This window comes from Gossypium hirsutum, chromosome D09 (assembly GCF_007990345.1).
Source record: "Gossypium hirsutum isolate 1008001.06 chromosome D09, Gossypium_hirsutum_v2.1, whole genome shotgun sequence".
Taxonomy (NCBI): Eukaryota; Viridiplantae; Streptophyta; class Magnoliopsida; order Malvales; family Malvaceae; genus Gossypium; species Gossypium hirsutum.
This window is the reverse complement of record NC_053445.1, coordinates 1,372,464-1,395,020: the sequence shown is the minus strand read 5'-3', so window position 1 is coordinate 1,395,020 and position 22,557 is coordinate 1,372,464. Positions and strand designations below refer to the sequence as shown.

Here is a 22,557-nt window from a genome sequence, read left to right as displayed (position 1 = left end):
TCCCGGCCTCTACGTAATCCACCCAGTTGACTACGAACGGAAGGAATCCCCAAAATAGTTTTGAGAGTTATTTTTCTTTGACGGCTACTAGGCTCAAATAAAGAAAAACGAGATTATATATATATCCTTTTGTTTTAGGTTTTTTAGGAATTAAATAAATATAATAATATTTTAAACCGAAAATTATAATTACATTAATTATAATATAAGTTCGGTAAACCATATATTTATTTGAATTCTTATGCTAACCAAATTCACGTCCTCACTATACGTACAACAACCTTGTACATAATGTGTTGGAAATTTGATTACCGAATTAAATTAATTCTATAATTAATTTAATTCAAGCAACCCCAAAAATAATACCAACTATGGTTTATTCCGTTCATTTCAACTATAGGGTGTGACCCTGTAGGTTCCTGTAACGTTAGCAGTAACACTAGAATGATTCTAATGCTACAAACAATGAGTGGCATCTAGCAATGCATCATTGCTACCTAAGTCACAAGAGATCATGATTCGACATGACCTTTTTTTTTATGATTAACCTTTTATGCAATAATCCTTAAGTCCTTTATCTCTGGATTGGACACAAGTCATGGAATAGTCACACTTGCATTGTCCATTCCATGTTCCTTGATATCTTAAGCAGACTACAATATACAAATAAGTATGACATCTAATATCAACTTATTTGAGCAAGGCCATGCATCTCTAGTCTCACTTAATCAAGTGGCCTAAGATATTACTCCTATTATGTAGGAGGGATTTATCCTATATCGACCAACCATATCCCTCTACATAGATTGTGGTATATCCAACATCAGTCTTTATAGAACAACCAGTTACGGTGTATGTTTGACTGTATCAAAATATACAACTCACGATGTTGGGATTATGATGATCTCAAGTCTGAGGATCATATAAATATTAATCATTATGAGTAATGTCGTGACAATTACGTAATAATCTAAGAAACATACTCATAACGGGTCAGTCCAATATGTTGTTCTCTAACACACATATTCATGTAATGATTCCGACATTCCATATCAATGACAACTCTTTATCATCAATCAACTACATGTTAGTCTTAATGCATTATCGTTGTCCTATCCAACAATAATACTTGACTAAGGAACTTTTAAGAATAATCATATTATTCTCAAGACATTATTATAAAACAGTTTATTTATATACACAGAAAAGAAACTGAAATAATAATGGTAACACCTTATATTAATAAACATGATAAATCAAGTATGTTATTACAACCATCTCATGATTGATCTTTGGGCATACTCTAACACTCGCCCAGTATTGGAATCCCGCCTATAGCTACTTTACTTTTGGGAAGGTAGATTTTGAGCCCACCGTAGAAAAGTACACAACTCTGCTCCGTTGCCCAAGGATCCAAGAAGACAAAGCTTATTCTAGAGCCTCCAACGCCTTGACTTTCTTGAAGAGGCTAATGAGCATAACGGGAATATGTGAGCAATGGGTAGTGGCCCGGATTAAACAAAAGGGTGATAGTAAATGCATCCCTTGGAAAAGTTTGCGGGATTTGATTTTGGCATATATGGATACGAAGAAAAGAATTGATGTATTCACCTCGAGTATCTATGGGTTGGTCATCTTCCCCAAAGCACTAAGGCACATAGATGATGCAGTTTGAGATCTATTCGATCGGCTTGACAAAAGAGTCACGCCCGTCTCTGTAATTTTGGCCGAAACTTTTAGATCTTTGAGTGCATGCTGGAGAGTAAGTGAAGGAAGATTTATCGAATGTGTACATGTAACAGCCCGGTTTAGACCCTAGTCAGAAAGTGCTTTCGGGACCACGAATTCAAGTCAGAAAAATATTTCAAAATTATTTTTGGTGTTTACACTATGTGACTTAATATGTGTGAAATTTTCGTGTGAAAATTTTATCGTTTGTGTGCTCAATTTTATAAAAAGGACTTAATCGTGTAAAATGTAAAAGCTATGGTTTAACTGATTAGGTGCAAAATTGATGTGTTCTTTTAAAGTGGAGTCCTTATGTGGTATTTTAACTATTGGAAATATGCATGGACTGTTATGACCTTATATTATAAGGTTTTATCATTAAAATCATCAAGGTTAGTTTTGTAAATTAGTTAAATATGTTAATATAATAAAACATAAAATAAAAACCATGTATATTTGTTCATATTTTAGCCGAAAATACAAAAGAAAAAGAAATAAAAAGAACAAGCTAGGTACAGCCTTGGTTTTGTTTGAATAAGGTATGTAATTTGCTCGATTTTTGATCATTTTTACGTTTTTGAGATCGTTGCTACGAATACTAGCTAGCCCATGTTTGAATTTTTGAGTTGGTTATGCATTTTGTGATTTTCCATTGATGAGAAATTGTTGTTTTTGTTGTTTAATGATGGAAAATAAAAATAAGTTGTTAGATTATCATGTTTAATTAAGTGATTTTGGTAAAAAAAATGTGTTTTAAGGATTAAATTGTGAAATAAATAAAAGAATTGGGCTGCTAGGGACCTTAGTAAAATTCGGCTATGCTAAGGTGTGGTGAAATTTTGAATATTTTGTGTTTTGTGAAATAGGGACTAAATTGTAAAAAAATGTGAAATATTAGGGGTTAAAGTGTAAATTGCTCATTTATGTATTTTTGGATGAATTTGAAAGAATATATGATTAAACAAGTCAAATTGGTATTAATTTAGATCAAGAAAAGAGGAAATCAGATTTGGATGAGGGAAATCAAAAGTTGTCGAATAGTCGTCCCAGTACGTTCATCTCCGTACGAGGTAAGTTCGTAAGTGAATAAATAAAGTTTAAATTGAATGTATTTATTTTTTGCATAGCCAAATTGAATTGTATGTATGTATAACTACATTGGCGAATTGAATTTAGCATGGAATAATTTGTTATGGACATGAATCTATCGAATTGCGGCGTCCGAAAGCCTCGTACGAACCATAGGAATAGTTCGGATACATATGTCATGACATGGGATTTCGATATATGATTTTCGTGTAAGACCTCGTGTAAGACCATGTCTGGGACATTGGCATCGTATATGATTACGTGTAAAACTCTGTCTCGGACAGTGGCATCGATATTTGATTACATGTAAGAGCTCGTCTGAGACGTGGGCATTGTACGAGCTATCTGAGTATCATTATTGATTCCAAATGGTTCAATGAGCAATGTCGAGTTAAGATCGAATGTGAAATCGAGCTAAATGGTTTAGGTACGTGTGAAGTTAAATTTTCATGAAAATAAGGTAAATATAGTACTTGAGATGATGAAATAATTATGCACGTTAAAAGAGTGGTTTATGTGTACATGAGATAGTTTATATTCGGTCAAGTTGAAATTATAATGCTAATGTTCCTTTGATGATTTATTTGCTTATGACTTACTAAGCTATCAAAGCTTATTGTATGTGTGTTTGAATGATGTTTTATAGATTTTGGAAGCTAGTTACGAGCTCAGGGATCATCAAAGAAATCCGTCACAGTACAACTCTTGCAAGCTTGGTTTCACAGCCACTTTTGGAAGGTAGAAAAGGTCTTTTATCGAGTATTCTCTGAGAACTACTCTCTGTTTAATGAATTCATGGCTACGACAAGGCGAGATGACATTTCGGAGGAAAAATGGACGACAATTCTCCACAGTCTCCAAGAAGAGGACGTTGAATGGAGGTTCCCTTGGATGATTCCTGATGAGATTTTATACCGATGTGGAGACTTCGACCGGGTCCCTCTACTCGGGATATGGGGAGCTATTGGATATGTCCCTCTACTTGTATTAAGGAAATATAGGTCGAGGCAGTTTGTATCGGCAACGCAAGGGTTGGCTCAGTGTGAGCTCGCGTACAAAGGTGATAATTACAAGAAAAAAGTTCGTGAAATATCGAACGCTTAGAATCAAACCCACAAAATGAAAAGATTTGCCACAAATCCAATGACGACCCCCGAGTATGATTGGTTCTGGGTAAAAGAGTCAATGATAATGTTCCTGTGTCAAGTCAAGAAAACACTCAGCTGATAGAAAAACACTTACAAGTGATCCCGTCTGAGTTGGAAATCATAAAGCAAGACTTTGAAACGACGAGTTCGAAGCTAGAGAAAAATGTAGGATAACTGGAAGAAGAAAAGATGCAGCTAGGATTAGATGTCAACATCCAGAAATCAGAGGCTGAGAAAATAAGAAAATGAAAGAACAAGGATGAAGAAGACTTCAACAGCTTAAAAACAAATTATAAGAAGCTGCGTTTCTCAATAAGGACTGCCGGGTTGGGTAAAACATTAGAGCAATGGCGGCATGAGATCAAAGAAAAAAATATTAGAACTGATTAGTGGGAAAAGAACTTCTAAGATGCTCGAGTTCGAGAAAATGCTCTAGAAAGGGATTTGTTAGAAAGCCAAAATGAAAAGGTTGGATTGAGAGCTTGGGTAGCAGAATTAGAAAGGTCATTGCATCAGTACCGTAGTTGCAACTCTGCAATTGAGTTGAAAGCAAGCCTAAATAAGGTTGAAGAGTTAAAGGGAAAGATAGAAGGGCTCGAGACCGCACAGCAAAAATGCAAACTTCGAGTTTTCTTAAAATGAATAATGAACATTGGAAAGAGCAACACCAACGATCTCAAGGTCAGATTAGGGATAGACATCACATCATAGGGGAAACTGTGACTTAAGTACGGGAAGTAGCCGACCATTTGTAAACCCTAGCGGTTCAAGCTGGCATGCTAAGCTTAAAATATGAATTAGAATCAAATCGGGGCCGAGAATTAGCTTGGCTTATTAAGAAAGTCAAGGCTTTGAGTATTAGGGCAAGACCGTATATATAAAATGTATATGTTTTATGTAAAGAGATTCGTTTTCTACTAAAGTTATTCTGATAGAATTGCATCAGAATCAATGCCTCTATTTGTATTCATGTCATTCATCAGCATTACATTTCATCATCTGCATTAAGCTTCATAAAAAGACCCTAATTAATCGAAATTATAATAGTTACCCTGGAAACCAACAAGTATTTGCCAACTGAATATTGTTACAATACCTACGGTAAAACCAGAGCCATGGATCAAAGGTTAGAAAGATTGGAATAAATTCAAAAAGAAATGGAAGATCAGTTGCAAGTGCAGCTATAGGAATAATTAGTTAAAGTACAGCTAGACATGAGGGATCAAATACAAGAGTCTCAACGAAGCATGATAAGCCAGTTGATCCAATTGCTAGCCGGAAGACTGAAAAAGGGAAAAGTACTGTAAATAACTCTGGGGATGATAATCAAGACCATATATAGCACTCAGGCTTTACCCCAGTAAATGTCTAAGCTCAACCAGATACAAATCCACGAACGGTACCCGTTACCATAAGACCACAACAATACCAAGCTGGTACCTCAACACCGTAGAATGGCCCTACGGGTTCAAGTTCCAATCCCAGGGATAATCCAACCAACCCCATCATTCTAGATTTGGACAACATGACAGAAATGGATAAAGCAAGAGTAGAATTGTCGAAACAGCTAGAAAATAGGTGTAAGTGGTTAGAAGAGAAATTCAGAGCTATAGAAAGTGCCAACTACCTATACAGGGTTGATGCTAAGGAGCTGAGCTTAGTCCCAGATCTAGTGCTCCTACAAAAATTCAAGAATTCGAAAATACAATGGGACTAGTTGCCTTGAAACCCATATAACAATGTTCTATCGAAAGATGATGGGATACGTCAATAACAACCAATTGTTAATCCACTGCTTCCAGAATAATTTGATCGGGTCGGCTGCCAAGTGGTACAACCAGTTAAGTCGTGCCAAAATCAACTCATGGAAAGACTTGGCACAGGCTTTCATGAAACAAAACAGTTATGTAACTGACATGACACCCGATAGAATTACTCTACAAAACATAGAGAATAAACAAAGTGAGAGCTTTAGGCAGTATGCTCAGAGATGGAGAGAGGTGGCAACGCAAGTCCAACCACCTCTTCTAGAGAATAAGACAACAATGCTTTTCATAAACACGCTGAAAGGCCCGTTCATTAACCATATGTTGGGAAGTGCTACCAAGTGCTTCTCAAATATAGTAACCTAGAGAAATGATCGAAAATGCAATAAGGAGTGGAAAAATAGATGCGGGGGAAAACGCCAAAAGATTAGCCCCGAGAAAGAAAAAAAATGAAGTGAATAACGTGAGTGTGTATAATAAAGGTTATTCAAAACCGGTCACTGTAGGCCAACCAACGACTGTAACAACTATCCATCAAGGCCCCTCAATGCAATAATCTAATCCTAGACCAAACACAAAAAAACTCTAGTTCACACCCATCCCGGTGACATATAGGGAGTTATATTAAAATTTGTTCGATGCGTATGTGGTATCTCCGTTTTACTTGAAAACCAAGCAACATTCATTCCCAAAATGGTATGATACGAATGCTCAATATGAGTACCATGTAGGAATAACAGGACACTCAATTGAGAACTACACTGTATTTAAAAAGCTAATTGAATGGTTTATCAAGATGGGTATCGTAAGGTTCGATGATCCATCGGGACCTAATGTGGCAGGAAATCCATTACCTAGTCATTCAGACCAATGAGTAAACACGATAATTGAGAGTGGGGGAAAGAATACCAAAACTGATGTTTCGAACGTAAGATCCCCGTTAAAATGGGTCTGGCAAGAAATGATAAACATAGGATTAATCGTTCAAGATTCGGAGGAGGTACCCAAAGGAGTGAAGAGCTACTATAAGTTCCACGCTGAACAAGGTTATGAAATCCAAGAATCCGCTGAATTCAGAGCTTTGGTGCAAAGTCTGATGGATAACAAAGAGTTGAATTTTTTTGAAAATGTCAAAGACTCAGAAGGAGGAGATTTTTGCACCTCAAAAGAAGGATCAACGGAGAAAGTCTATAAGGTCAATCACCCGGTGGTGATTATTTCATAGCCAAAACATAATAAAGTAGGAACACAAGTTGCACCGAGAGTCATAATTCAAAAACCTGTGGCTTTTCCCTACAAGGACAGCAAAAAGGTTTCATGGAATTATGAATGCAACGTGATGATCCTAGGAGAAGAGAACTCGATTAGCACCACAGAAGATGGCCATGATATCAATTTCTACATGTACAATGGGAGACACTATGATCCTGCAAATGCAAGAACCGAGCCTGTTAAAGGAAAAACCCTGGCAGTTGATCACACGAAAGTAAAGACAGCTAGGCTTGAATCACCAGATAACAAGCCAGTAACTGATAACGAGGCTAAAGAATTCTTGAAATTCGTAAAGCATAGCGAGTATAGTGTTGTAGAACAGCTACACAAACAACCAACTCCCATATCAGTACTAGCTTTGCTTTTGAGCTCAGAGACACATCGTACTGCGCTGATGAAGGTGTTGAATGAATCTTATGTCACTAAAGATATCTCTGTAAATAAGCTAGACCGCCTGGTTAACAATATAAGTGTCGATAATTTTATCTTTTTCAATTACGATGAAATACCTCTAGGGGGTATGGGATCCACGACGGCCCTACATATAACTACTCACTACAAAGGATATGCATTGACAGGGGTGTTAATCGACAATGGATCTATGCTGAACATCTTGCCTTTATCCATACTGAACAGATTACCAGTGGATAGCTCTCACATGAAGACGTGTCAAAATATGGTGAGAGCATTCGATGGTACAGAAAGGAGAGTAATGAGAAGGATTGAAATAGATCTCTTAACTGGTCCGAACACAAATGAGGTAGACTTTTTGGTGATGGATATCAAGCCCTCTTATAATTTCTTGTTGGGTAGACCTTGGATTCACTCGGCTGGGGCAGTGTAGCCGTCACTACATCAAAAATTGAAGTTGCTAACGGGGGGTCGATTGGTGACAATAAACGTTGAAGAGGATATCATCGCATCCGTAACTAGTGACGCGCCATATATAGGAGCAGATGAAAAGGCAACAGAACATTCCTTTTGATCACTAAAATTTTTTAATACAACTTTCATTATTGAAGGAAATAAGATCCCAGTGCCTAAAATATTCAAAACCACGAAGATGGGCTTGCAGTTGACCGTTGGAAAAAGAGTCTTATCTGGAAAAAGACTTGGAAAATACCTACAATGAAGGGTTAAGACACCAATACTGATGGACAAACTAGACCGCTTCGGCTTAGGATACAAGTTAAATGCGAGGCAAAAGAAGAGGGAGTTGGAGAAGAAACCAGAAAGAAAAAGAGTGCGACTGAGTGGGGGAAAGGTCAAATGGGAACCGATGACCTTTCCTCATATATCTAAAACATTCGTGTCAGGAGAAATCATTTATTCTGAATGAAAAACGTCAAGAAAAGAAACTGCGAAATAAATGTTGGGAAATCTGAGCATCAACGCTATATCCGAAGAAGGAATTGGGGAAAACTTGTCAGGCATATATCTTTATATCTTTAGAAGTGTTCTGAATAATTGAGCTGTGGAAGAGATCTCTGTAATTTTTAGAACTAATTTAGAGTAATATTCAAAATACACTTATTGCTCTAAGCCTGGGAGCAATAAGAATCCTTTTGTGAAAAAGGCATATATCTATTATTTTTATTTCAATAAAATGCATCTTTGTATCTCATTTTGGCAAATATTCTTTTATTTTTTCCATTTCATTCATACTTATACCATACAGATAATTATTCTTAGATTCCTTTATTCTTTAGGTTTTCCTTCGTTCCTCTAATAGGTCTCCATATATCAATGATATGAGCGACACTGCTACTGACTCAAAATCTCCTTTTGAGCAAGATATGTATCTAGCAGAACCTCAAGACTTTGAAGATGACCGAGATTATAACCTATCTCCTGATATGTTAAAATGGCAGAACAAGAGGAGAAATAGATTCTACCTTACAAAGAGCCTGTAGAAATTGTGAACTTAGGAGATGGACAATAAAAGAAAGAGGTGAAGATCGGAGCCTGCATCACCACAGAGACAAAGAAAGACCTCATTAAGTTACTCCAAGATTTCAAATATGTCTTTGCATGGTCGTACCAAGACATGCTTGGTCTAAGTACTGATATCATGGTACACTAGTTTCCCATAAAAGAAGAATGCAAGTCGGTTCAACAGAAACTTCGAAAGATGAGGCCCGACTCCCTGTTAAAAATAAAAATAGAGGTCAAGAAGAAATTTGACGCTACTTTCCTACAAGTGGTTAAATACTCGGAATGGGTAGCCAATATAGTCTTCATCCCTAAGAAAGATGGGAAAGTACGAATGTGTGTAGACTACAGAGATTTAAATAAGGCTATCCCGAAAGATAATTTCCCATTGTCTCACATCGACACCTTAGTGGACAACACGGCAGGTTATTCACTATTCTCCTTTATGGATGGCTTCTCCAATTACAACCAGATAAAAATGCATCTTGAAGAAATGGAAAAGACCACATTCGTAACCATGTGGGGAACAATTTGCTATAAAGTGATGCCATTCAATCTGAAAAATATGAGAGCAACGTTTCAAAAAGCCATGGTAACATTGTTTCATGATATGATACACAAGGAAATTGAGGTTTATGTCGATGATATGATCACAAAATCCCGAACAAAAGAAGAGCACATACAAGTCTTGAGGAAATTGTTTTTGATGTTGAGAAAATTCTAGCTAAAACTTAGTCCAGCTAAATGTACCTTCAAGGCTAGATCAGGAAAATTGTTAGGATTCGTAGCCAGCAAAAAAAAATTGAGATCAACCTTGATAAAGTCAAAGCTATACAGGAGTTACCTCCACCGCGTACTCAAAAAGAAGTCTGAGGTTTCATAGAAATACTAATTTACATTGCCCGGTTTATTTCACAACTGACTGAGAAATGTGACCCCATATTTTGTCTCCTTAAGAAACACAATCCAGGTATATGAGATGAGGAGTGCCAGAAAAATTTTGACAAGGTTAAACATTACCAGTCCAATTCCCTAGTGCTGATGCACCTAGCCTAGATAAGCCTCTTATACTGTACTTAGAAGTATTTAGGAATTTCATGGGATGCGTGCTTAGCCAACACGATGAGTCATAAAAAAGGAAAGAGCGATATACTACATCAGTAAGAAATTCACTGAATGTGAGACAAGACATTCGTCAATTGAGAAGTTGTGTCATACCTTAATCTAGACAACCCAACGGCTGAGTCAGTACATGTTGTACCACACAACTTGGCTCATCTAAAAAATGGACCCTCTAAAGTACATGATGAAGTCGACTGCTCTAAATAGAAGGATCGTCCGATGGTAGGTTCTACTTTTCGAGTTTGATATAATTTACGTGAACCAAAAGACAGTAAAATGGAGTACAATAGGAGATTTTCTAGCCAGTAAAGCTCTAGAAGATTACGAGCTTTTGAATTTCGATTTTTCAAACGAAGATCTGATGTATGTTACAACCACTGGAGAAAATCCTCAAGAAGGAAATCCTTGAAAACTAAATATTGATGGAGCTTTAAACGTTGTGGGTAAAGAAATCGGGGCAGTCCTAATATCCCTAAACGGAGATCATTATCCATTTACTAGTAAATTGGATTTTGATTGCATGAACAATATGGCAGAATACGAAGCATGCATCATGGGTATCCGTGCAACCATAGAACGCAAGATCAAAGTACTAGATGTATACTAGTGATCTATCAACTCAAATGTGAATGAGAGACAAGAGATCCTAAGTTGATCGAGTACAGAAGGCTGGTCCTGGAGTTAATTAAAGAGTTTGATGACATCACCTTCTGCTACCTTCCACGAAATGAAAATCAGATGGCTAATGCCCTAGCTACCTTAGCTTTCATGGTCAAAATGAACAAACAAGAGTATGTAAAACCTATCTAGATAAGTATTTATGAGGCTCCGGCTTATTGTTACAACATCGATGAAGAGGAAAAGGATGATCACCCTTGGTACCACGATATATTACGATATGTAGAGAATTGTGAATACCCTGATCAGGCGACCGATAATGATAAAAAAATGTTAAAGAAACTGGCCAATGGCTTCATCTTAGATAGGAAGATCCTGTATAAAAAAAAGATCAGGTGCTACTAAGATGTGTAGATGTCATTGAGGCCAAGAAGATTTTGGAAGAAGTCTATCAGGGGGTTTGCGGAACGCGTGCTAATGGTTTTACAATGGCCAGGCAAATCATGAGGTTCGGGTATTATTGGTCCACCATGGAAGGAGATTGTATCAGTTATGCCAGGAGATGCCATAAGTGCCAAATTTATGGAGACAAAATTCATGTGCCTCCTTCACCTCTTCATGTTATGACTTATCCATGATCTTTCTCTATGTAGGGCACGGATGTCATTGGGCCAGTCTCATTAAAATCTTCCAATAGGCATCGATTCATCTTCGTAGTCATTGATTAATTCACCAAGTGGGTAGAGGTCACTTCTTACACCAATGTCACGAAGTCGACAGTCAGTAAATTCTTGAAGAAAAAGATCATATGTTGATATGGGATGCAAAAAAGGATTATATCTAATAATACATTGAATTTAAACAATAGCACGATAGCGGAAGTTTGTAGTCAATTCAAGATCAAACACTATAACTCGTCACCATATCGCCCAAAAATGAATGGTGCGGTGGAGGTAGCCAATAAGAACATTAAGAATATCGTGGGAAAAATGACTAAGACTTATAAAGATTGGCACGAGAAGTTACCATTTGCCCTCTATGCTTATCAAACGCCTATCAAGACCTCCACTAGGGCAACGCCTTTCTTATTGGTTTATGGAATGGAGGCGATTTTGCCCATTGAAATCGATATTCCTTCTTTCTGAGTTTTGTTAGAGTTGAGTTGGATGAAGCAGAATGGATCCAATCCCAATATGATCAACTGAACTTGATTGAAGAGAATAGCTTGAAAGCTATCCGTCATGGTCATATTTACCAAAAATGAATGCCGCAAGCTTATGACAAAAATATTCGCTCTAGAAAATTCTATGAGGGGGACCTGGTATTGAAAAAGATCATTCCCATACAAAAGGACTTCAGAGAAAAGTGGATGCCAAACTGGAAAGGACCTTATGTGGTAAAGAATGGATTTTTTGGAAGAACACTGATTTTGACCAAAATAGATGGTAAAAACTTACCTAATCATGTGAATTCGGATTCAGTCAAGAAGTACTTCACCTAAAAAAAAGAGAGGCCAAGGAAAAAACTCGAAAAGGGCACCTTGAGACCAAGTGGGTTTTAAGTTGAAAACCCAAAAAAGGGCAGCTCAAATTTGGCTTGAAGATTGAACATGTGATGATCAGGTCTTCTCAGAAGGAAGAATGTTACATCTTGGGACATCAACAAAGTACTCTGGATCTCCTAAAAACATATCAAGCTCAAAATGGTCCTTAAGAAGTTAGTGCAGAGAAGCTCATGCTACAATATCTAGGGCACCTAGTTTCATCTTACTCATTTTGTATTTTAGCAATGTTTGCTATTTTGATTAATCTATTCATTTCGAGCTCTACTCCCAATAAATTTCAAACTTCTCCATTATTACGATCATTTTCAAGCATTTTTCATTGAAATAACGATTAATGAACAAATAATATTCAAGTAAAAAGATTTCTGCATATTGCACTGAAAGGTTTTCTAAGTAATACAAGGGGCTGAAATAGGACCAATAGTCAGAACTAATCAAATCTAAGGGCTGGAAATATTTGGGAACGAATAGTTTGAATTACGATTATTTCTTTTAATTTCCTGTCAAAGATACCAGATCTGAACAAAAAGGCATGACAATACATTAGTGATGGAACCTTGACAAACAACAAGCAATGTCAACCTAAGCATTAAAAAGGGAATCATTCACAAAAAAATGACATTCTGCATGTACGCAAATATCATTCATATACATCTAGTTAGGAGCATTTGATTCATTCTAATCATAACATCCTAATCGCTTGGCATAAATATAGTCCCATAAAATGGATTCTACAGGTCATGTTCCCCAGAGAACATTGTAACAGATCAGTAAAACCACAAATCCTAACCCCTAAAGTTGCAGTGAGATAGATTGAAGTCATCGTGATGAGTCTTATCTCCCTGAAGTTGCAATAGAGTAGATTAAAGCCACAAATCTTATCTCCCTAAAGTTGCAATGGAGTAGATTGAAGTTACAAATCTTATTTCCCTAAAGTTGCAGTAGAGTATATTGGAGATACAAATATTGTCTCCTTGAAGTTGCAGTGGAGCATATTAAAGCCACAAATCTTATCTCCTTGAAATTGCAATGGAGCATATTAAAACTACAAATCTTATTTCCCTGAAAGTTACAATGGAACAGATTAAAGTTACAAATTACAAATCTTATCTCTCTGAAATTTTAGTGGAGCAGATTGAAACGATAAGTCCTATACCTCTGAAGTTGCAGTAGGTCGGATTAAATCTACCATAGTAAGTATTATCTCCCTGAAGTTGCAGTGGAATAGATTAAAACTACAAGCTACAAATCTTATCTCCTTGAAGTTGCAATGAAGTAGATTAAAGATACGAGTCTCATCTTCCTAAAGTTGCAGTGGAGTAGATTAAAGCTACGAGTCTAATCTCCCTGAAGTTGAAGTAGAGTAGATTGAAGCAACCCCTGAAATTGCAGTAGAGTAGATTGAAGCAACAAATCCTATACCTCTGAAGTTGCAGTGGGTTAGAATGAAGCTACTAGAAAAAGAGGAGCACCAAAGAGATCAAGATTCGGCGAAACCAAATGAAATTGGTCATTTTTAAAAGTTTTTGCTCCATTCTCGTTACACGACAACGAGCAAAGAGGGGCAGCTATGAAAGCCCAATTTCGCCCGGCCCACTAAACAAAATAATAATAAATAAAAAAAATATTAAAGTCTAATAAAAATAAATAATAGTCCATTTACAATATGGCCCAATATGGCCCAAATAAAAAAACCCTAACCCAAAGTTACAAGCCCAATAGCCCTCAACAATCGAGAAGGTGATTTTTTTTCCAAAAGCAAAAAAATAAACATATATATAAAAGGGGGAATCGAAAAAAATCAAAACTTTTTGTTTTTTTTTTACCTTTTTAGGCTTTTAGCCCTCAGATCCAGGCTTTGGAAGTCAAAAGGCCAAAAAAAGAAAACTTTTTCCATTTTTCAGCCACCGTGGACGGCGGAGCCGTCGCAGGCAATCGGCAACCATCGCGGTGGAGCTCGGCGACTCCCTTGGCTGGACTTGGGGGCTATTTCAGAGAGAAAGCAAAGAGGAGAGGATTTTTTTTAAAAAAAAGGCATGAAGGAAATGAACTTTTTCTGAAATTTTTGGCTTATATTGGCTCCCAAAACAGCGCCGTTTTGGGAGTGACCTCAGACACTCAAATCGGCGTCATTTTAGGACAGACCCGATCACCCGACCCAATAACCTCAGGGTCCGTGTGTTTTTGTGACTAGGGTATAATTGCAACCCTAGTCCTTATGCTTTTTAGGCAGTTTCTAATCTGGTCCTATTTCTTTTTTTTTTTAAAAAATTTACCGTTTAATTTTGCCTTTTTCCATTTTGTTCCCTTTTGAAACGGTGTGTTTAGGGGAGTTTGGGATAATTTCCCATTTAGTCCCTATTTCTTTTCACGCATTTTATTTTAATCCTTATTTCTGTTTTATTAGTTATTTTTATTATTTACAATTTATACTCCCTAATTTCATTCTAGTTCCAATTTGATCCTTGGTTTGATTAACTTCAATTTTTTTACAAACTAATTTATTTATTTATTATTTCTTTAACCTTTTTCAATAATTAAAATCCATTTATTTATATTCCTTTTATATACTTTCATATTTTATTATCATTGTTATCATTGTTATTGTTATTATTATTATCATTATTATTTATTTATTTTCCTTTATTATTTAATTAACATTAAAATAGTAATTAATGTGATTATTGCCATTGTTATTATTTGGTGCTTTATTATTATGGTTATATCATCATTTACTAGTATGTTTTTTTTATCGTATATCTTCGTTTCAATTTTTTCATTTAATTTTATTATTGCTACAACCATATCACGAACTGTATTCAAATATATTTACCCATTTCTATACTATGCTCAAGTAAGTTAAATACACATTTCTTTAAATGTTAAATTTGTTTTTTTACTCGATGTATAAAAAAGAAAATTTTAAATAGAGGCAAATGTTCATTATTTTTAAAATTAGAAGAGTCATGTTTCTAACTTACAGAATATGACTTCCTCCTAAAACCGAAATAGTCGAACATCTATTTCAAAAAAAAACGAGATTTAAGTAACAATCCAATAGCGTTTGTTCTCGCTTTCGAGAATTCAAAGTATTGTGTCCTAACTTACGGGGCATGATTTTTCTTCTTGATCCACTTGAAATAAGCCCTTTTCGCGAAAATAATTTTAGTTAAGTAATGTCTTAATACAAAAAGGGGATCATATTTTAAACTCTCTTCAAATTTTCAATTATCGACGCTAGGACATCAAGTAATCAATTAGGTATCAATTTTAGGCGTAACGAGGGTGCTAATCCTTCCTCATGCGTAACCGACTCCCGAACCCATTTTCTGGATTTTGTAGACCAAAAATTATTATTTTAGTAAATCAAGCATTTTATTAAAATAATCAAATTACGAGGTTATCCGATCACAACTCACAAAAAAAAGATTGGTGGCAATTTTCATTTTCATTTGTTTTAAAACCAAAAGTCAATTTCAAAAAAGTTTCAATATTTATAATTTTTTATTTTTAAAAAAATATTTTTGAAATTTAAACCCAAAATATTATTATTTTTAATAATTTGTTGAGTCAGTCAGATAAGATACTATCATCTCCAAGGCCAGAGTCAGTCAACGTAAATGACCATAAGCATGCTATAGAGGCATGAAATTTAGATAAGTAGTTTCAAAGAAAGAGAAAAAAAAAAAAAAAAAGAGGAGCACTCAACATTCAGAATCAATTAAACCATAAAAGCACAAAAATACAGAAAAGAAGAAGAAGGATTTATATTCATCTATAAATTTATAAATGTATGTCTCTATTGTAGTTTATGGTTAATATTAAACCTTTCCATTACCAGAAATTTCAATGTTCCTAACAGGTCCCTTAAACCATTTCCTAGCATCCACCCACCACCAAACCATTACCAAAGACAAACCCACACCTAAAGCAACAGGTGCATAATTAAATGTATCCCAAGTAATTGGGTAATATGTTGGTAAAAGGAACACTGAACATGTGTAACAAATCCAGACAAATGCTACAAGACAAACTGGTCTTCTTGCTCTGCCTAAATAAAATGGACCAGGTTTGAAATTCTTCTCTGGCATTACCATTCTTGCAAATATTGGAACTGCATACCCACCAACCCATCCAATGGTGCATATTGAAGTTATGGCTGTAAATACTACATTTACTTTCAAGATTGGTAGCCCCATTACAATACATATAGCTGCACATAACCATACTGCATTTGATGGAACTTTGCGCTTTGGGTGAACTTGTCTCCATATTGATGAATAAGGGATCCCTTTATCTCTTGATAAAGCATATACCTAAAGGGTACCAATGGTGACATAAGGCTTGGACAATATTAACAACTTAGCTATTAAGATTAGATTTATGCATAATGATTTATTTTGTCTTGTAACTTTGCAAAAAAAAAAATTTATTTTAGTCCTTTATTTAAATTTTTCGTTTTTTTAACTCTTGGATTAGAGGTTTTTTTGTCAAAAACACTCCAAAATAGATGAAAATTCTTTTTTTTTCCTAAATAATGCAAAATAATTATTAGAAAAGAAAAAAATAAATATGGAAGAAATATATAAATTTTAATTCTTTTCTAAATTTTTTTAATAATTTTTGAATTTTTAAATAATTTAAATATTTTTTTATAATTTTTGAATTTTTTACAAAATTTTAAAAAATATTCCATAAATATGTAGCAAAAAAAAAATTTCCATAAACTTTAAAATTAATTACTGATGTGGCATACGCATCGACCGCTAATGGCATGTCAGCAAAGTTAACATTTGTTAACTTTTCCGTCCATTTTGGATTGTTTTGCCAAAAAAAAAACACTAATTCAAGGGTTAAAATAAATTTTTTGTAAAGTTAAAGAACTAAATAAATCATTATACTTACAACTCTGGCTGCACTGGTAGTGATTGAAAGCCCACCAAAGAAGAAAGAGCCCCAAATGACAAATAGTAATACAATTGCTCCAGCAGAATTATGATACCTCCCATGGAATGCATCATACAGTATTTGTGCTGGCACAAATGCACCCGCAGTTTCATTGCTTGGATCATAGAGGTAACTAAAATCCTGAATGAAACAATATATAATGACATTGAAGAGCTATCTATATATTCATATGTAAACATGTATCTATATATTATCTATTGATACTTTTCTAGACAGTAAAAGTATTATGAAACTCTTTATATTAAGACTCATATTGTATCTTGTCCTCTTTACTAAAAAATGAGTAAATAAGTCACTATATCTTAGATTAAAGAGCAAATTGATCTTTCTGTTACAAATTTCATCTATCCTTATACGTGTCAATATAAGGCATACATGACACGATACATGTCATTATTCCATTAGTTATGTTAGTTTTTAACCATACAAATGGATAAAAAATTTTAAAAGAATGACTAGTTTATTTTTTTATCTAACATAAAAGGAGTAAAATGCAATCTAACTCTTAATACAAATTGTTATAGTACTTTTACCATTTTTTGGACATACCTTAATGCTGAAAGTAAGGGCCAAAATATAAGCCCATCCAAATACTGCAATGATCCCAATGCTGGAGAGAATTGAAATAGGACCATTCTTATCAGCACCTTTAGTTTCTTCAGTCAAATGTGCTGCTGCATCATATCCATACAATGAATATTGACTGACAAGAAAAGAGAGGATGACTGCATAAGGTTTGCTTGATACTCCTGTCGAGTCTACCCCCATTTCAAAACTTGTGAATACATATGCTGCAGATTTTCTAGTCATTGCAACCAATGGGAGCATTATAACTATCACTAAGCCACCAATTACCTGTCAGGGAAAACTTTGGTTTAACTAGCTTATCAACTATATCTGAATTATCATCTTATTGCACATCAAGTATATAAATGAACCACAAGTTGATACAATGAAGGCTGTAAAAGTTATCATAGAGACCTATTTATTAAGAGTTACATGATATTTGACCCCCTCTACTTAAATATGAACTAATTAGTCTCTTCACATTAGATCAAAAGAGCAGATTGGTCCTTTCCATTAACATTTTTGTCTATTTACTTTTATGAATAACCAGAAAGTGAAATGTGGTGCGCCATGATGCTGACATACAGAGACTAATTTTTAACAGTAGAAATGAATGTAATTTTTAACAAAAGGATCAATTTACTCTTTAATCTAATATACAGAGACTATTTAGCCTATTTTTTTAGTAAAGGGGGTAAAATGTAATCTAACTCTGAGTACAAGTGCCTCCATGATATTTTTACTAGTGAAAGACACACTATGAAGCCTTAAAGTACGCAAACGTAAAACTTGTACCTGCCACCAAATTGAAATTATGTCGATGAAAGCAATCACTTCTAATGCAAAGGTGTTGAGTACTGCCCATATTAAAGTAAGGCTCACATACATGCATAAGAAGAGCCATTTTGGAGCAAAATATCCACCATCTTTATTAGTTCCAGTGCTTAATAAGATGATGCTCTGCAGTGTTTGTGATCCTGCATAAGCCTTCCATATCAAACACAAACACAAGGTTAAATTCAAACAATTTACTAACAGATTGGACTGTGTATTGTTTTGTTTTTTATCATTTTCAAGTATACCTGAGTACCTATGCCAGCAATAAGCCCTATGGTCTCAAGCCAAGCACAACACCATGATGAGAAAGGACCCCATTTGGGACCAGCTAAATGAGCAGCCCAAAAGTAAAGAGAACCTGTAGTCTGTTAAAAGTTTACAAGAAAGAGCAAGTCATTTCCCTCTAGTTGTAGAAGCTCTTTTAGAATTAGCTGCATTATGATTTTTCATGGTTGGATTAGGAGATGGATTCTGTCATGTCTATAATTGTATACAGCATATTAATGCTCTCACAGATCATGTTAGAAGGTAAAAGTACCATGGAAGCCCCTGTGTTATGAGTTAGAATGTATTTTGTGTCATTTATTAAAAAATTGGACAAATTAGTCTTGTATATTAGATAAGTTCATCCATTTCTTTTATTAAAAACTGATGTAATTGACAAAATAACTAAATAAGTCACCTGTACCTTATGCTCTGACATATAAAGATAAGTTTTTAAAAGTAAAAATCCATGATACTTTTACCTATGTTAGGACCATTTGGCTTCATTTTAGTGCAAGGCTTTAAAACATCAAATACCTTGGAGGCTAAACTAAAATTGTTTAACCTCTCGGGGCAGATTTTCCAATTGAAAATGAAAGACAAAAATGGAACAAGAGTGAGAAAGGAGACAAACAGGAAATGAAGAACAGATCTCAGCCATTGCAACTCCAACAAAGCAAGTGAAGAAAGAGACAACAACCCAACCCCAAACAAGACTAGCAGGACCTGCATATTGAAGGCTTGAACCATACAAGGGAGTTATCCCAGTGAATAGTGTCATTGTTGAAAACGAGATCGCAAGAGTCTTGAACAGAGTCTGCAATTCATAAATAAAGGAACAAATTAAGAAGTTACTGCATGTATGAAAACAAAGAAAAAAAGATTAAAAGAAAGAAAAAAACAAAAACCATTTCTCTTCTGAGTTCTTGCTTATATCCAAGTTCATTAAGTCGTTTCTCCCCAGAATCCATTTCTTGGAATTGTGTTGGTTGCTGGTTGTGCTCCATCTAGTTTCAGGTCTAAATGGGAATTAAAGATGGTAAGATCCCAAAAAAAGAAAGAATCAAGATGGAGTTAATTAGAGAGAGAGAAACTAAGACAGGTTGACTCATGCATATACATATATTAACTACAAATAATACCATCACGCATTGACTGCTTTGGTTTATTATTTTAATATAATATTATTCAACTTATAATATTATTTTTTTATTAAATTTATAAAAAGATTTATGGTTCATACTATTCTTCAATATTAATATTATGTTTTTATAAAGTTAAATTTCAATGAAAATCTTAAAACCAAAAATATTATTTCATATCAGTTATTAATTAAAAATAATAAATGCAATAAAAAATTAAACTTATAAATATTAGAAAGAAAAATACTTTATATTTAAAAAAGCAAGTTGTTGATTAAGTCTTAATTTGTTTGACATGAGTATTATTGTCAATGCAGGAGGATACGTTCGAGTGCGCTCAAGCGCATTATTCTCCTATTTATAGGTTGGGAAAGAGCTACGAGTAGTTCTAGACATTATCTCCAAAAAAAACATATATAATCAGATTGAAAAGAAATTAAATGTGTTTCTTTATGAGATTTAATATTCAATTTCATGTAAGAAATTATAAAAACAGACTTTTATACAATTTTAAAATTTTAAATTTATTCTAAAAATAAAAACTTTAAAACTTCTTTTAAATTTAGTTTTTTTTAAATAACATGATATATCACTTATTGATTAAAATTAAAATATTTTTAAAAAATAAATAACAATGATGAAAACAATTAATACAATTCCTTCAAAGAAACAATTAATATGAGTAATATAAATATAGCTCAACAATAACATTGTAAGACATCAAAACAAAATAACAATTAAATTTTTTAGGAGATAATTAAAAAAATTAGCAAAGAATAAAAATAATATATTAATTAAAAATATGAAAGAAAAAAAATTGGCACTATTTTATAGAACCAAATTGTCCATATTTACTCCTAAAAAAGTTATAGATATATTATACAATAGCTTAAAAGGTTCTATTAAAAAATGAAAAATATTGATAAAAATTGAAAGAGAAAAAAAATGAAATTAAAATGGATAGAAACAAACAAAAAAGAGAGATATTAAGAACTAATATAAAAGTTTTTTTTTATTAACTCAATTAATATTGATATTAAGATAGATCATGTTCCATGCTATACAAGATTTATTTTCAAACAAAAATAAGCTAAGTTTCTAAGTATGATTTCTAGTAAGTATATGCGAAACTGTTTTTAAATTTAGATTTTTTGGCAAATAGGTTCTGTGAATTGAGTCTCGTACCTTCTTCGCGAATCTAGCACGTGACACGATTTTTCAAATTAAGTCTTCTTTCTATTGTAAACTCTATGTTTTAAGCATACTTTGCTGGTTCTTGATTATTCATTGAGTTCACAATGAACTCACCCACTCCTTTCTTACTTTGCAGGTAAGTAGGTCGCAGATGATAGTGGTGAGGTAGAAGAAGGGGAAAATGTTTTGACTAATAGATATAAATTGTATGTAAGTTTGTCGATTAAGTCTTAATTCGATTAGCATTGATAATATTGTCAGCGTAAAAAAATAAGAATTTGAATGCGTTGAAATGCATTTATAAGTAATTCTAGACATTATATATAACTTCAAATTTTAAATGGTATTAAAAAAATACATTTGCAACTAAATAAAAAAATAAGCGCAAAATTTATTTATAGAATAATATCCAAAATGCAATATTAAAGTAAATACATGAATAATTATAACATTTATAAAGTAGATTTAATTAGTAAATTATTTGTAATTTATGAATATTATATAATAATTTAGTTAGAAATATTTAATTTATCCTAATAATTTTAATTGGAAATGAGAAAATGATTTAATTAGAAATTTAGTCTAATTTACCCCTATTTATTTTACTATTTAAATTTGAAGTTAGATTAAAATGCTCTAACTGTCCCCGTTTTAGTCTCAAATGAGTTGAAAATACTATATACACATTTACTAAATTAAATATATATATATTTCAAATAGTAAATTATATGTTTAAAATGCATTATATCACTCTATTTCATAAATTAAATTCACAACATTTTGGAGTGCAATATTTTATTATTTGTTGGTTTCAGTCTTTTTTTACTTAAAGATTTTTAGAAATTTATCGATTAAGTCTTAGCTTGATTGGTATAGACAATATAGGAGGACGGGAGTTTCAACGCATTATCCTCTTATTTATGGGTTGAGGAGGGGCTATGAGCAGTTCAAGACATTGTATCAAAAAGAGTAAATATGATAAAAACATATTATGAGATAAAAAAAATATCTTTGAAATTAATGTTGCTCATACATCATATTTATTTGTTATTTGAAACGGACTGAATCAACCCTTACCCTTAAAAAGGAAAAGACTATAACAACACATGTAAGGGAATTAAGGTTATTCATACAAATTCTCATTTTTCTTTAAATATTTTTCCAACAAATTTCAATTAAATGCTAAATGGATTTTTGTTTAATTGAGCTGAAACTACTGATTACATTAAATTGTCAGTCTAATGGATTAAAACATGAGAATTAATTTTAATATTTTTTAAATAAAATTGAGCGTTTCTCATGACAAAGTATTGAAATAATAAGTGAATTTTGAGGTTAAGGATGTA

At 33.7% G+C, this 22,557-nt stretch overlaps 1 protein-coding gene across 1 annotated transcript; it reads right to left on the bottom strand.

Annotated features, from left to right (window-relative positions):
• Window positions 1–15,986: 15,986 nt before the first annotated feature.
• Window positions 15,987–20,025, bottom strand: LOC107931315 (amino-acid permease BAT1 homolog). The gene is made up of 7 exons (XM_016863184.2): window positions 19,784–20,025; window positions 19,510–19,692; window positions 18,857–18,976; window positions 18,570–18,761; window positions 17,757–18,062; window positions 17,145–17,327; window positions 15,987–16,555 (listed from the first exon to the last, which is right to left on the bottom strand). The coding sequence occupies exons 1-7, from the start codon at window positions 19,880–19,882 to the stop codon at window positions 16,061–16,063; spliced, it is 1,578 nt and encodes a 525-aa protein (XP_016718673.2). The 5' UTR covers window positions 19,883–20,025; the 3' UTR covers window positions 15,987–16,060.
• Between the last annotated feature and the right edge of the window lie 2,532 nt (window positions 20,026–22,557).

Bases quoted from the DNA above. Each gene is read 5' to 3' on its own strand.
- LOC107931315 (XM_016863184.2), bottom strand. From the start codon at position 19,882: ATGGAGCACAACCAGCAACCAACACAATTCCAAGAAATGGATTCTGGG. The intron at 18,762-18,856 runs GTATACTTGAAA...TTGATATGGAAG, and splicing joins TTGCTGGCATAGGTACTCAG to GCTTATGCAGGATCACAAAC. The intron at 18,063-18,569 runs GTACAAGTTTTA...TTTCCCTGACAG, and splicing joins TAATTTCAATTTGGTGGCAG to GTAATTGGTGGCTTAGTGAT.